The sequence below is a fragment of the Poeciliopsis prolifica genome, unplaced genomic scaffold (assembly GCF_027474105.1).
Source record: "Poeciliopsis prolifica strain line A6 unplaced genomic scaffold, Auburn_PproV2 SCAFFOLD021, whole genome shotgun sequence".
Lineage (NCBI taxonomy): Eukaryota > Metazoa > Chordata > Actinopteri > Cyprinodontiformes > Poeciliidae > Poeciliopsis > Poeciliopsis prolifica.
Genome location: NW_026562396.1, coordinates 1,105,056 through 1,116,498, shown reverse-complemented (window position 1 = coordinate 1,116,498; position 11,443 = coordinate 1,105,056). Strand labels below are relative to the sequence as shown.

Genomic DNA, 11,443 nt, shown 5'->3' with positions numbered 1-11,443 from the left:
GATGTAAAAAATATGTACTACAATAGTGTAGTAAAAAAAAACAGGTTGTCCTTTTGACACTGACTCTTCTTTTTAAACACCTGGAGTAACATACGAACCAGCTCCCTGCTGCAGTCTTATCAGGCATGATGATCATTTATAAAACTTTTTTTTTTTTTTTTTGTATGGTGGCTGTTCTTGGAAAGTTTTGTCGAAATAATTACTGGAAGACGCCCATTTAGAGGAGGATCTGAACTATTGCATGAATTCATGCAATATTTCAGATTGTCTCAGAGTCAAGGACTCACTGAGCCAGAAGAGCTGCAGAAAAGGGATCCTGAGCATCACATTCATAAATATATTAAGAGAGGACATGGCCAGGTTGAATGTCACAGAGATTTTTCATGGTATTTCGTTTCCGGGGCACCTGCACACTCAGGATTCCTTACAACACGCTCTCAAGTTTCTGTTTCAAGACACGGACGTCCTCATTGTGTCCTATCCAAAGTCAGGTAAGAGGAGGCGACGCTAACCGTGAGGATATGCTGCACTTCACTGGTGGCTTCTTACAAAGCTAAATTGAATATTCATAAATTAGAAGAAGAATAGAAGAAGGTCTTTCTGAATGACAGAACACTCAAGTATTATCTAGTGTGTAGTGTGAGGCTTCTTCAGCCGTGTTTTCGTTTTTGTTAGCCTGTTTTTATTGATGTCTTCGCTCAACACACTACTGGAAGCCTTGACAACTTATAGCAGATCAGAACTGTGGAACATAGGGGCACAGTTTGGACTTCACACACCCACCAAGCTGGACTTTATTCCTCCAGAGCTGCTTCGAACACCTGGAACTATGATCATTCCCCCCTGCTGCGAAGGCGACGGAGGAGGCAGCGCAAACAAAAGAGGGGCAAGAGAGCCGGCGTGCGTGCAAGGCTACAAGCTAACCCTCACAGACCGGCCCTCCCCAGCCTCTTCCTCGCCAACGCCAGATCCCTCGTCAACAAAATCGACGAGGTGCGACTCCGAATTATCTCTCGCCGGATGGACAGCTGTGTGACTGTTGTCACAGAGACCTGGCTGGATGAAAACATCCCAGACTCAGCGGTGGAGATAACGGGGCGCGCTCTGTTCCGGGCGGATCGGACGGCAGCTTCGGGTAAGAGCAGAGGCGGAGGTTTGGCATTGTATGTACACAATGCCTGGTGTACAGCCACACACTCTGTCGGCACATTCTGCTCTCCTGACTTGGAATATCTGGCGGTGAAATGCAGACCCTTCAAGTTGGTGAGAGAACTCTCGTCCATTGTGATCGTGGCCGTCTACATACCACCGCGGGCTAATGCTAAGTTAGCATTAGAGGAGCTATACTGCCTGATCAGCGGGCAGATGAACTCCAACCCGGAGGCGGCCATGATTGTGGCGGGGGACTTTAACCACGTGGAACTGAAGGCTGTGTTTCCCAAATTCCACAAGTTCATAAACTTTCCCACCAGAGACAATAACATTTTGGATCAGGTCTACTGCAATACCCCCGGAGCCTACAAGGCTGTAGCAGGTCCACATCTGGGCATGTCTGACCACATCTCAGTGGAGCTGATTCCTGTCTACAAGCCTCTGGCCTGCAGAACTAAGCCGACCACCAGAATAGTTCAGGTCTGGACTGAGGAGGCCTCCTCTGCACTTCAGGACTGCTTTGAGCACACAGACTGGAGTGTGTTCAGGGACGGAGCAGACTTGGAGGAATACTCATCGTCCGTTCTGTCCTATATTCAGTTCTGCACCGACACTGTCCTCCCTGTTAAGACCATAAAAGTGTTTCCAAACCAGAAACCATGGCTGGACAGCACAGTACGGGCCCTGCTGAAAGCCCGGGATGCTGCCTACAGATCTGGAGACAGGTTGGCTTATAGCAGGGCCCGGTCGGAACTGAAAAAAGGAATTAAGCAGGCCAAGCTCCAGTACAAACAGCGGATTGAGGAACACTTCATCAACAACGACCCCAGTAGCATGTGGAGAGGCATCAGGACCATGACAGACTACAAACACAGCACTCAGCTGACCAGCCCGCGACCCCACCCTGCCTGACACCTTAAACAGCTTCTTTGCCCGCTTTGACACAGTGGGCAGCAGAGAAGCTGTACATCTACCCGACTGGAAGAGCAGTACCAGCCTCTCGTCCTGCAGCACCAGGTGACGTCCACCCTGAGGAGGATCAACACCCGCAAAGCTACAGGACCGGACAAGGTGTCCCAGACGCTGAAAACGTGCGCCGACCAGCTGGCAGGAGTGTTTCTGGACATTTTCAATCTGTCCCTGCAGTTCACCATGGTTCCTGAGTGTCTCAAGTCTTCCACCATCATCCCTGTACCGAAGACGACCATCACCAGCCTGAACGATTTACCGGCCCGTCGCTCTGACCCCGGTGATCATGAAGTGCTTTGAGAGGATTCTTCTGAGGTACATCAGACACTTCATCCCTGCAGACCTGGACAGCCTCCAGTTTCGCCTACAGAGCGAACCGGTCAACAGAGGATGCTGTCTCCATCACTCTGCACACAGCCCTGTCCCATCTGCAGCATCCCAACACCTACGTCAGGATGCTATTTTAGACTTCAGCTCAGCATTTAACACCGTCATCCCAGACAAGCTGGTGCTGAAGCTACTCAAGGTGGGGCTGCCTGCTTCACTGTGCCACTGGATCAGAGACTTCCTCACCAACAGGCCTCAGGTGGTGAAATAGGTGGCTCAACATCGTCCCCACTGGTCCTCAACACAGGCACACCGCAGGCTGTGTGCTCAGCCCAGCTCTCTTCACCCTGTTCACACACGACTGCGTTGCCATCCACCCCACCAACACAGTCGTCAAGTTTGCAGACGACACAACAGTAGTGGGTCTCATTTCAGACAACAACGAGACCCACTACAGAGAGGAAATTCTGCAGCTCACTCAGTGGTGTTCAGCCAATAACTTGGTACTGAACACAGGGAAGACCAAGGAGGTCATTGTGGACTACAGAAGGTCCAGGGACGGGTCACACTCCCCTTCTCATAGATGGAGAAGAGGTGGAGCGTGTGGACAACATCAAGTTCCTGGGCCTCCACATCACGTCTGACCTCTCCTGGAATACCAACACCTCCCACCTGGTGAAGAAAGCACAACAAAGGCTCTTCTTCCTCAGGAAACTGAGACGGGCTGGACTTTCCTCACGGCTGCTCGTGAACTTTTACAGGGCGACGATCGAGAGCGTCCTCTGCCTCAACGTGACTGTGTGGTATGGTGGCTGCACAGCACTGGAGAGGAAACAACTGACACGGGTGGTGAGAACAGCACAAGGCATTGTGGGATGCCCCCTCCCGGACCTGGACTCTATTTACATAGGCCGGGTCAAGAAGAGAGCTGGATCCATAGCCATGGATTCAAGCCACCCGGGCCACAGTCTGTTTTGTGCCGCTGCCATCAGGCAAGCGGTACAGGAATATACGGACTACAACAAACAGACTGAGAAACAGTTTCTTCCCCACAGCCGTCAGAGCCATTACTCCCTGCCGCCCCCTCCCACACATATCATAACCTCACATACACCCCCACACCCCAACCCCCACACAGCCATATTGTTCTGCACTTGCACTGTCACATCATCTGCACTTTACCATAATTGGACCTGCTGCTTCTTTGGTGTGGTTGAGTGCCTTTAGTTAAATTTAGTTGTATATATTATTATTATTGTGTATTTGTTTATTTAATATTGTATTTTTTGACTTTTTGCACGGAGTTGCAATAGAAATTTCGTTGAATCCTGTTCAATGACAATAAATGCTATTCTATTCTATTCTATTCTATTCTGCAGTAGGTTGATCTCAGTGGTTTATTGTTGAATTGGCAGCATTTCATGGGTAGAGCTCGATAGCCTATAGCGGCACACTGTTCTGCTTTGAGATGTTTGAAAGTCTTCAGTAAGCATAGAAACCATTTGAAATCTATTTGAGGTGTGGCATCAGCCCCATCCTGCACCCTGCATAGAATAATCCTTCCATCCATCTATTCCAGACAATCCTAATCTGGAATAATCCATGCAGTCTGTTTCCACATCTTATTGCTGGAAAACCAATGTCTGCATTTTGCAGAAGAAAAAAAACTAAAAATGATTACTACTTTTTTTAAATTAAACACTGATTTTACCTTTTAGAATATAAATATATCACAATCCAATAAACCAGGAGTTTTCAAAATTATAATAGTGTATGGGTGGCTGGAAACAAACACTGTGGTTTGTTTCCATACACTATTATAATTTTGAAAACCACGGTCTGGAAACAAACCACAGTGTTTGTTTCCAAACCGTGGTGTCTGAAGTAATGGACCAACAAGTTGCAAAGCTGTAGGCAAATGTGGTGCAATCCTATTACTAAAACAATTTCATACTGATCAATGAGAACAGTAAAACTCAAGTTACATGTCTCTTTGATTTCTAGGCACGACGTGGATGCAAGAAGTTGTGACCCTCATATCCAGCAGAGGTGACCCACATGTGTCCCAGAGTACTCCAAACTGGACCAGAGCCCCCTGGTTGGAGCAATATTACTGTGCAGATTTGCTGAAGAGCTCAAGCTCAACACCTCGAGTTCTCACCACACATCTGCCCCATGACCTGCTGGGCCCCGCCCTCCAGGAATCCAAGGCCAGGGTCGGATTCACACACACACACACACACACACGCACACACACATCCATATGCATATATGCATTTTAATATGTATTTTAAAATTGAACAACCAGGTTTGGACAAACAACATTCACTGGTTTAACATTTTAAAGTGAGTTTTTGTAGAAAAGAGGTCTTAAAATCCATTATACCTAAAACAAAACATTTTGAAATGAGTTTAGACAGAAACGCAGCAGTTTAATCAGTGCTGACATTAATCAGGAAGAGATGATATACTTGATTAAACGAAGGAGATGAGATGTTTGAGAAAGAAGTCAAACACATGAAGACTAGCTCTAAAAGTTAAATAGACCATGAACAGGTAAAATAAATAAAAAAAATCTTCAGATGTTTTGAAATGCTGATGCAGGGATGGTGTATTAATATTTACTCATTGATGTGTTACTTCTTTGGACACTGGAGATTTGTTCATTTCAGTTTTCCAGCTTCCGAATGTAAACAGAATATCAGGATATTCTCCGTTCTCTGCAAGAGCAGCTCCAACATGCTGGCACACTTTGTTGATTATCTTCCAACAGATCATCTATGTGAGCAGAAACCCTAAAGACGTTCTGGTGTCCTTTTATCACTTCCACAAGATGGCCAACTTCCTCCCTGATGCTGGCTCCTTTCCAGAGTTTATGCATCATTTCTTGGAGGGAACATGTGAGCTGACAGTTTTCTCTTTCTATAATATTTTTTATTGTATTTCCTACATTTAGACCTTTTTCCCCACATGGTTCAGTGCACTTTGGCTCCTGGTTTGACCACATTAAGGGTTGGACCAGTCAGGCTGCGGCTCTCAACCTGCTGCATGTCACATATGAAGAGATGTCGATGGTAAAGAAGAGCTCCTTCATTTTAAAGTAGCCACGTATAAGTGAATATTATCACCAAAATCTAAAAGATCTTATTAATTTTTAGAGTAAACTACAAAGAATGTCTTTCAACGTTCCCCCATGACACTTTGAAAGAACCGATTTGGTCATTGTTTAATTGTCTGAATAGTTGTTAGTGTTTTTATATACTAACAACCTTGATTTGATGTCAGGACCTGCATAGGACCATAAGCAGGGTGAGCGCTTTCCTGCAGCGCCCTCTGCTGGAGCATGAGCTCAATAACTGTGTGAAACACTGCAGCTTCAGCCACATGAAGGACAACAAGATGATCAACTACACCCTTATTCCTGAAGAGATACTGGACCACAGCAAAGGCTGCTTCATGAGGAAAGGTGAGCGCCGATCGGTTTAGTTTGTCTCACAAGATGTGATCCAAGTTAAATGAAAACAGACACCTCAAAGTCCTCCAAATGAATCGATCCGTTACAAATGTCTCACACTTTTTCAAATAGAAGCGACTTCTTAAATATGACTACAGGCATAAATCAGATCTTGAGCCTATCATGTCCTTAGTACGGATACAACTTAATATATATTTTTTATTTTATGCTTTCCATTTCTACAGAAAATATATTTTTACTTTCTTAAGAATAAAAATCTTGTCTTAATTCTTGTCTAACATCCAGGTGAGATTGGAGACTGGAAAAACATGTTCACAGAAGAGCAGAATCGACACTTTGACGCTGTGTTCAAGTCCAAGATGCAGGACTGCATTTTGAAGTTTGTGTGGGAAAAACCAGAAAACGAGGAATCAGAGTTGAAAGATTGAGTCTCCATAACAAAAGAGATTTGTGGTAACTGTGTGAGATCATCCCAGAGATGATGACACCATGTTTGTCTTATAAACATTTATGAAATCCAGACATTTTAAAAGGTTATTTTCCAGTGTGGTATTGTTTAATGCTCATGAATGAATCTTTTTATGTAACACAGCATACAAAAGGACAGCTCAGCCCTGTGGATTCAAAGACCTTTAACCTTTCCTCCCCCTCTGTTCATTGTTGCAGTGTTGACACGACTGTCAGGTTCTATACGAACATCTTGTGATTCACAGAAAACCCAAGTCCAACTTGAAAAAAGTGAAAGAAGCACGTCACATATTGAATCAGTAAACATTTGTCACATCTTTTCACCAAACAGACAAAACCACGACATGCAACTCTGCATAATACAATCAAACAAATGTATACATTAGTGACGTTTTAATGGCCTCATGTTTCTGGTGCTGAAACAGGGTTAGGGTTAGCTTTGGTGTTAAGGACAGGGTTAGGTTATAGAAATGAATGAAAAATGAATGAAAGTCATTGCAAAGTTCTAGTGAAATCACTTATGCATGTGTGTGTGTGGGGGTCTGTGTGTGTGTGTTACATATGTGCATGCAACACATTGACTTTCAATTATTTAAAAACTAATATGTAGCATCAGAAGAACTGTGCAGGCAGTGGTCCACAATACCAGTGTGTTGTTTGCTGATGTTTTCTCAAAACAAACAAACAAACAAAACCAAGACAAAAAAAAACAAAAAACTTCCCTTTTAACGAATAAATAAATGAATAATTCAGATATTGCATTTAAGAGGGAATTTAAAAAATATGTAATTAGGACATTCCTAAAAATACACATTTATGTCGACACTTTGGCTGCTTTCTACAAAAACTGTATAATTATGTCAATAAGACATTTCCCTCTGCTGCTAATCAATCTGAGAATTGTTAAATGTGTAATGATTAATCAGGCTGACAGGGCTGATGGGCCGTCATACCAACATCCAACAAACACACACTCATGATTTGCTTCCAAGCTTTTAATATTCACTCACACTTCCCAGTGTGTGAGAAACGTCTTCGCACTTCTTCAGACGTCTCGGATTTTGCTTAGGGAAAGGAGGTTGAAGGGCAGCAAACATCTCACCTTTAGTTTCATCTCTTCAAAGGACATCAGTCAGGAAATGTCTTCAAATAGAAGCTATTCAAAGTTTGAGATACAGATATCATTTTCTCCTTCCTGTTGAAGAGATTGATGATCTGCTCATTGCTGATTTACTATATGACTTGATTTCCTTCATTTTAAATGCAGTGACTTTTGATTATCTTTGGTAAAACTGAATAAATAAATTTAAAAAATCCTAATATAGTCTCTCAGTGAGCTTGAATTGTCAAACTGTGACAATCTAACCAACAGAGGGGTTAACTGGGCAACAAAACACTGTGAGAAATCTTTCTTGGAAAAATTGTGCAATGTGACAGCTGCTGGGAAAGGAATCATATTATTGCTCTTTTTTTCACACCCTGATGTGAAAGTAGTTGCCAGATCTCTGTTCAGCGCCCAATCTCCACAATGAAGTTCTTCTGTTACTTTGTACAACATGTGTTTATCATCAATATTTCACAAAGAAAATTTCATGCGTTGTCACATAAAGATCTTTACAAATTTTATGCTTTTGGGATTTTGTAGATAAATTGCCTCCCAGTTGCAAACTCAGTCTTAGGAACACGAGCTTATGGCATTCTCTCACATCGTCTAGATTTGTGATCAAGAACTTTTCTCTGAATTTATTATGCACATTTACCTCAGATTTGTGATCATGAATGACAGTTATTCACTCTAAAAAGCTCAGTTGAGTTATTAAGTAGCTCAGAGATCAAGTCAGCATAGTTAGCACAGTTAGCATGTCCATTATAATCACAGCTATGAGGAGTTCTGATGATAGTAGCTCTTATATTTCTGAAAATAGATTCTGAAAGCCTCGTGACTTTAAGATTTAGGTGATTATAAGTTAAAGTTTTCATGTTTCGTGATCTTCGTTTTTTCCCCTGTTTCCCTAATTTCAGTCTTAGCAGCACCCAGGCTGCTACGGATCCAAAGAGATATTTGAGTCCCTTACATAAGACGGTCTACTGACATACTTGAGATCAAAGCCACACCTAAAACTTGATGTGAGTGATGTCTGACACCAACGGGGGGGCTGTCTCAAACTATTCATCTTTGGTCCAATGTAAGAATGAGCCTCAGGTGATGGTGAACTTCTCCAGTCCTGTTTGTTTCTGTCACGGTTCCGGTGTTGGGAATCAAAAGAGGGGAGCGTCTCCACAGCGCCGCCGCCGCCTCTGCTGCTGCTGAAAGCAGGCTGACCTTTTCCATCTTGATGTTATCTGGCAGCATGACAACCTACGACAAGACACTGCAGAGAAAACCTGTGTACATCGGAGATTTCTTACTCTTGCAGTCTATGAAGGGACAAGCATGCCGAAAAGCTTCTTTATACAACATTTAACTGGGAAACAACATGCGATATTAAATCACATTCTTACTGCAATGTTAAAGTGCAAAGTGAAAAAAATTCCTTCTAAAATCATAACTTTTGTATCTGCTTATCAAATTTTCACTCACTCTTCTTTTTATATATATATATATATATATATATATATATATATATATATATATATATATATATATATATATATATATATATACATTTAATCTATTTCTATAAGAATTTATGATGAATGTAGTTTTTTTTATTAATTTCTTCCTCATTTTTTTGTGCTGAAGAAAAATGAAACTTGTAATAACTGAGTCACAGGTGTTGTTGTTGCCCCCTGTGCTGCAGCTGGTAATGAGACCAAGAGCTCGGAGCTGAGTCCTAGCAGGTGTTTTCCTCTGGAAGGAACAAGGTGTGACAGTCTTGGCATTTGCATCACATTTAAAGCCCATCAGCTCCATCATCGGAGTCAGAAACGAACAGATCTAAGTGAGTCACCTCACCACTGTGGATCTCCAGATTTCAAAGGGATTGACGTACATGGGAATTAGCAGCAAACTGTTTTACTCACAGTAAAAAGACATTTGTTCACAGATGTGAGTAATGTGTGTCAGTGAGTCTCAATATGATTAGAAATCACCTTACTGGAAATGTCTACACATACTTTGACTACTTCCCAGTGCTTTACAGCTGGATATGTATTTTCCCTCAAGGTGAAACAAAATAGAAACTGAGGTTTTGTTCACACAAATAATACAATTAAATACTGCAAAAAGTCAAGTCACTGCTATTCCCAATGAAACCGCAGCTGGTTGTGGCAGATGGTTCTTCATCCTGAGCCTGGTTCTGTTGGAGGTTTCTTCTTGTTTCATAGAAGGAGAGATTTCTACAAAGTTAGTGACTCACTGTGAACAGCTAGGCTTCCTTAAAGTGATTGCCATTTCACAAATGTCAGATCATACGCTAAGATTAAATTACTTTTTGGCAAACTCTAGTTGAGCCTTCATTTGAGTTTTCTGCAGCAGCTTTCAAATTGCCGGTCTCCCGTAAGACTGAAAACATCTGTGTGTAATTATCCTATATAACTGAACATCACACAGCCTGATCTTTATCTGATTTACTGGTAAAAATGTTGTTTAGCCTCACAAAGGTTTTCACAGATGGGAATAATCTTTTCACATAATTTTTTTTGGATTTTGTTAAAAATAAAAATAGTTTATTAAGCCTTTCAAGACTGATTGTCATGAAATCATGACACGAAATTTGTGAACACACACAGTAAATCCACAAACCAACAACCTAAATGTCGACCTACATGTTTGCAGAAACCTAAAGATCTTTTCTTTTTCACACGCTGCTTGCAAGTCTGAAGTTCTGGTTCCTGTTGCAGAACAACTCTGCATGTGTTGTGACCTCAGTCAGTGCTTTAAAAGAACGCACTCAGACTGGTAGAGAGTAATATGCGTTGACAGGACATTAATATTTTAGAAGCAATAGAGGAAAACCTCTGGTGCTGCGCTTCAGAAATTCTTGAAAAAAAAAAAAACGTACACAAATTTAAGTTTGGCTAAAAAAAGGAAACACAATGAGTGCATTCTTCTGCAGAAACTATCTCAAAGCCACCTTCTATTTTCTTCATGTCCCAGATTTTAAACATGTTGGATAAACTGTGTCTGGAATCAGAAAATGACAACATTCAAAGTGCAGGCTAAGATTTTTGTTGGATTTATTTGAAAATGACTTATTTAGTTTTAATATTTGTATTAATTTTGTTTCTGGGGCGTTGCTGTGGGATTGCATGTGTGTGCAACTTCTAATAAAATGATCAATTTTGGCATCTATTGAATGAATGTTCTTTACTATCATCATGCAACCAAAAACAGACATTTGCAAACATCCCAAAAAAATGACACATTGATCTTTTTTTCTCTTACTGTCAGAAGTTAAATGAAACCAAAGACCTCTTGCTTCAGAGCAGCTAGAATTACCAAAATTATTTCTGTTTGCTTTGAGGGGTCAGTGTGACTGGAAAGGCGATATATATACATCCAGACTATTTTCTGTTTAGATATTGAGTTTGTGAACTGGTCATGAAAACTGTAGTAACATAATCTAAAAGAGATTTTATTTTTGACAAGGGAAAGTGAGACAGGTTGCAAATGGAGAAGATCGGCCCTTTGACATACAGCAGAGCTTTCAAGAGCAAAGAACTGGCCGGTTATAAAAGAAAGCTGAGAAAAAATATATTTGCACCTATTGAACTTCAGGTCTGCTGCAGTGACTCCTCAGGAATAAACATTGTTGAATAAGAATGAAGGGTTAATGTGTTTGTGAAGCAGACAGACACTGTTACGGAGAAAAACAGCTTTGCATACCAATATAAAAGCACTTTTCAAAAACAAAATAGAGGAAATCATCATTTGAAGCTGCAGCGTCTGAACAATTTGGACTCAAAGAGGAAATGGAGTTCCAAGTTAATTAAGGCTTTTGCACAAAATGATCCAGCAGAAACACAGCAAGGCTGAGAGATGTATTTAGTCTGCAAAGTTTTGAGAAACGCCGGGAAGACATCTCAGGTCAGGCGTCATAAACAAGCAGG

The 11,443-nt window shown here is 41.7% G+C and overlaps 1 protein-coding gene across 2 annotated transcripts; it reads left to right on the top strand.

Annotated features, from left to right (window-relative positions):
- The first annotated feature begins 274 nt into the window (after positions 1-274).
- sult5a1 (sulfotransferase family 5A, member 1) lies at positions 275-8,017 on the top strand. Of its 2 annotated transcripts, none has more exons than XM_055044912.1 (6): positions 275-491; positions 4,453-4,664; positions 5,222-5,348; positions 5,428-5,522; positions 5,734-5,914; positions 6,209-8,017. In XM_055044912.1, the coding sequence occupies exons 1-6, from the start codon at positions 353-355 to the stop codon at positions 6,349-6,351; spliced, it is 897 nt and encodes a 298-aa protein (XP_054900887.1). In that variant the 5' UTR covers positions 275-352; the 3' UTR covers positions 6,352-8,017. The 2 variants fall into 2 exon arrangements, with proteins under 2 accessions (XP_054900887.1, XP_054900888.1); XM_055044913.1 differs by lacking the exon at positions 275-491 and adding an exon at positions 501-1,135.
- Positions 8,018-11,443: the final 3,426 nt, after the last annotated feature.

Coding starts and splice junctions, on each gene's coding strand:
- sult5a1 (XM_055044912.1), top strand. CDS start 353: ATGGCCAGGTTGAATGTCACAGAGATTTTTCATGGTATTTCGTTTCCG. Junction 5,349..5,427: donor TCATTTCTTGGAGGGAACAT/GTGAGCTGACAG, acceptor CACATGGTTCAG/TGCACTTTGGCTCCTGGTTT. Junction 5,915..6,208: donor AGGCTGCTTCATGAGGAAAG/GTGAGCGCCGAT, acceptor TCTAACATCCAG/GTGAGATTGGAGACTGGAAA.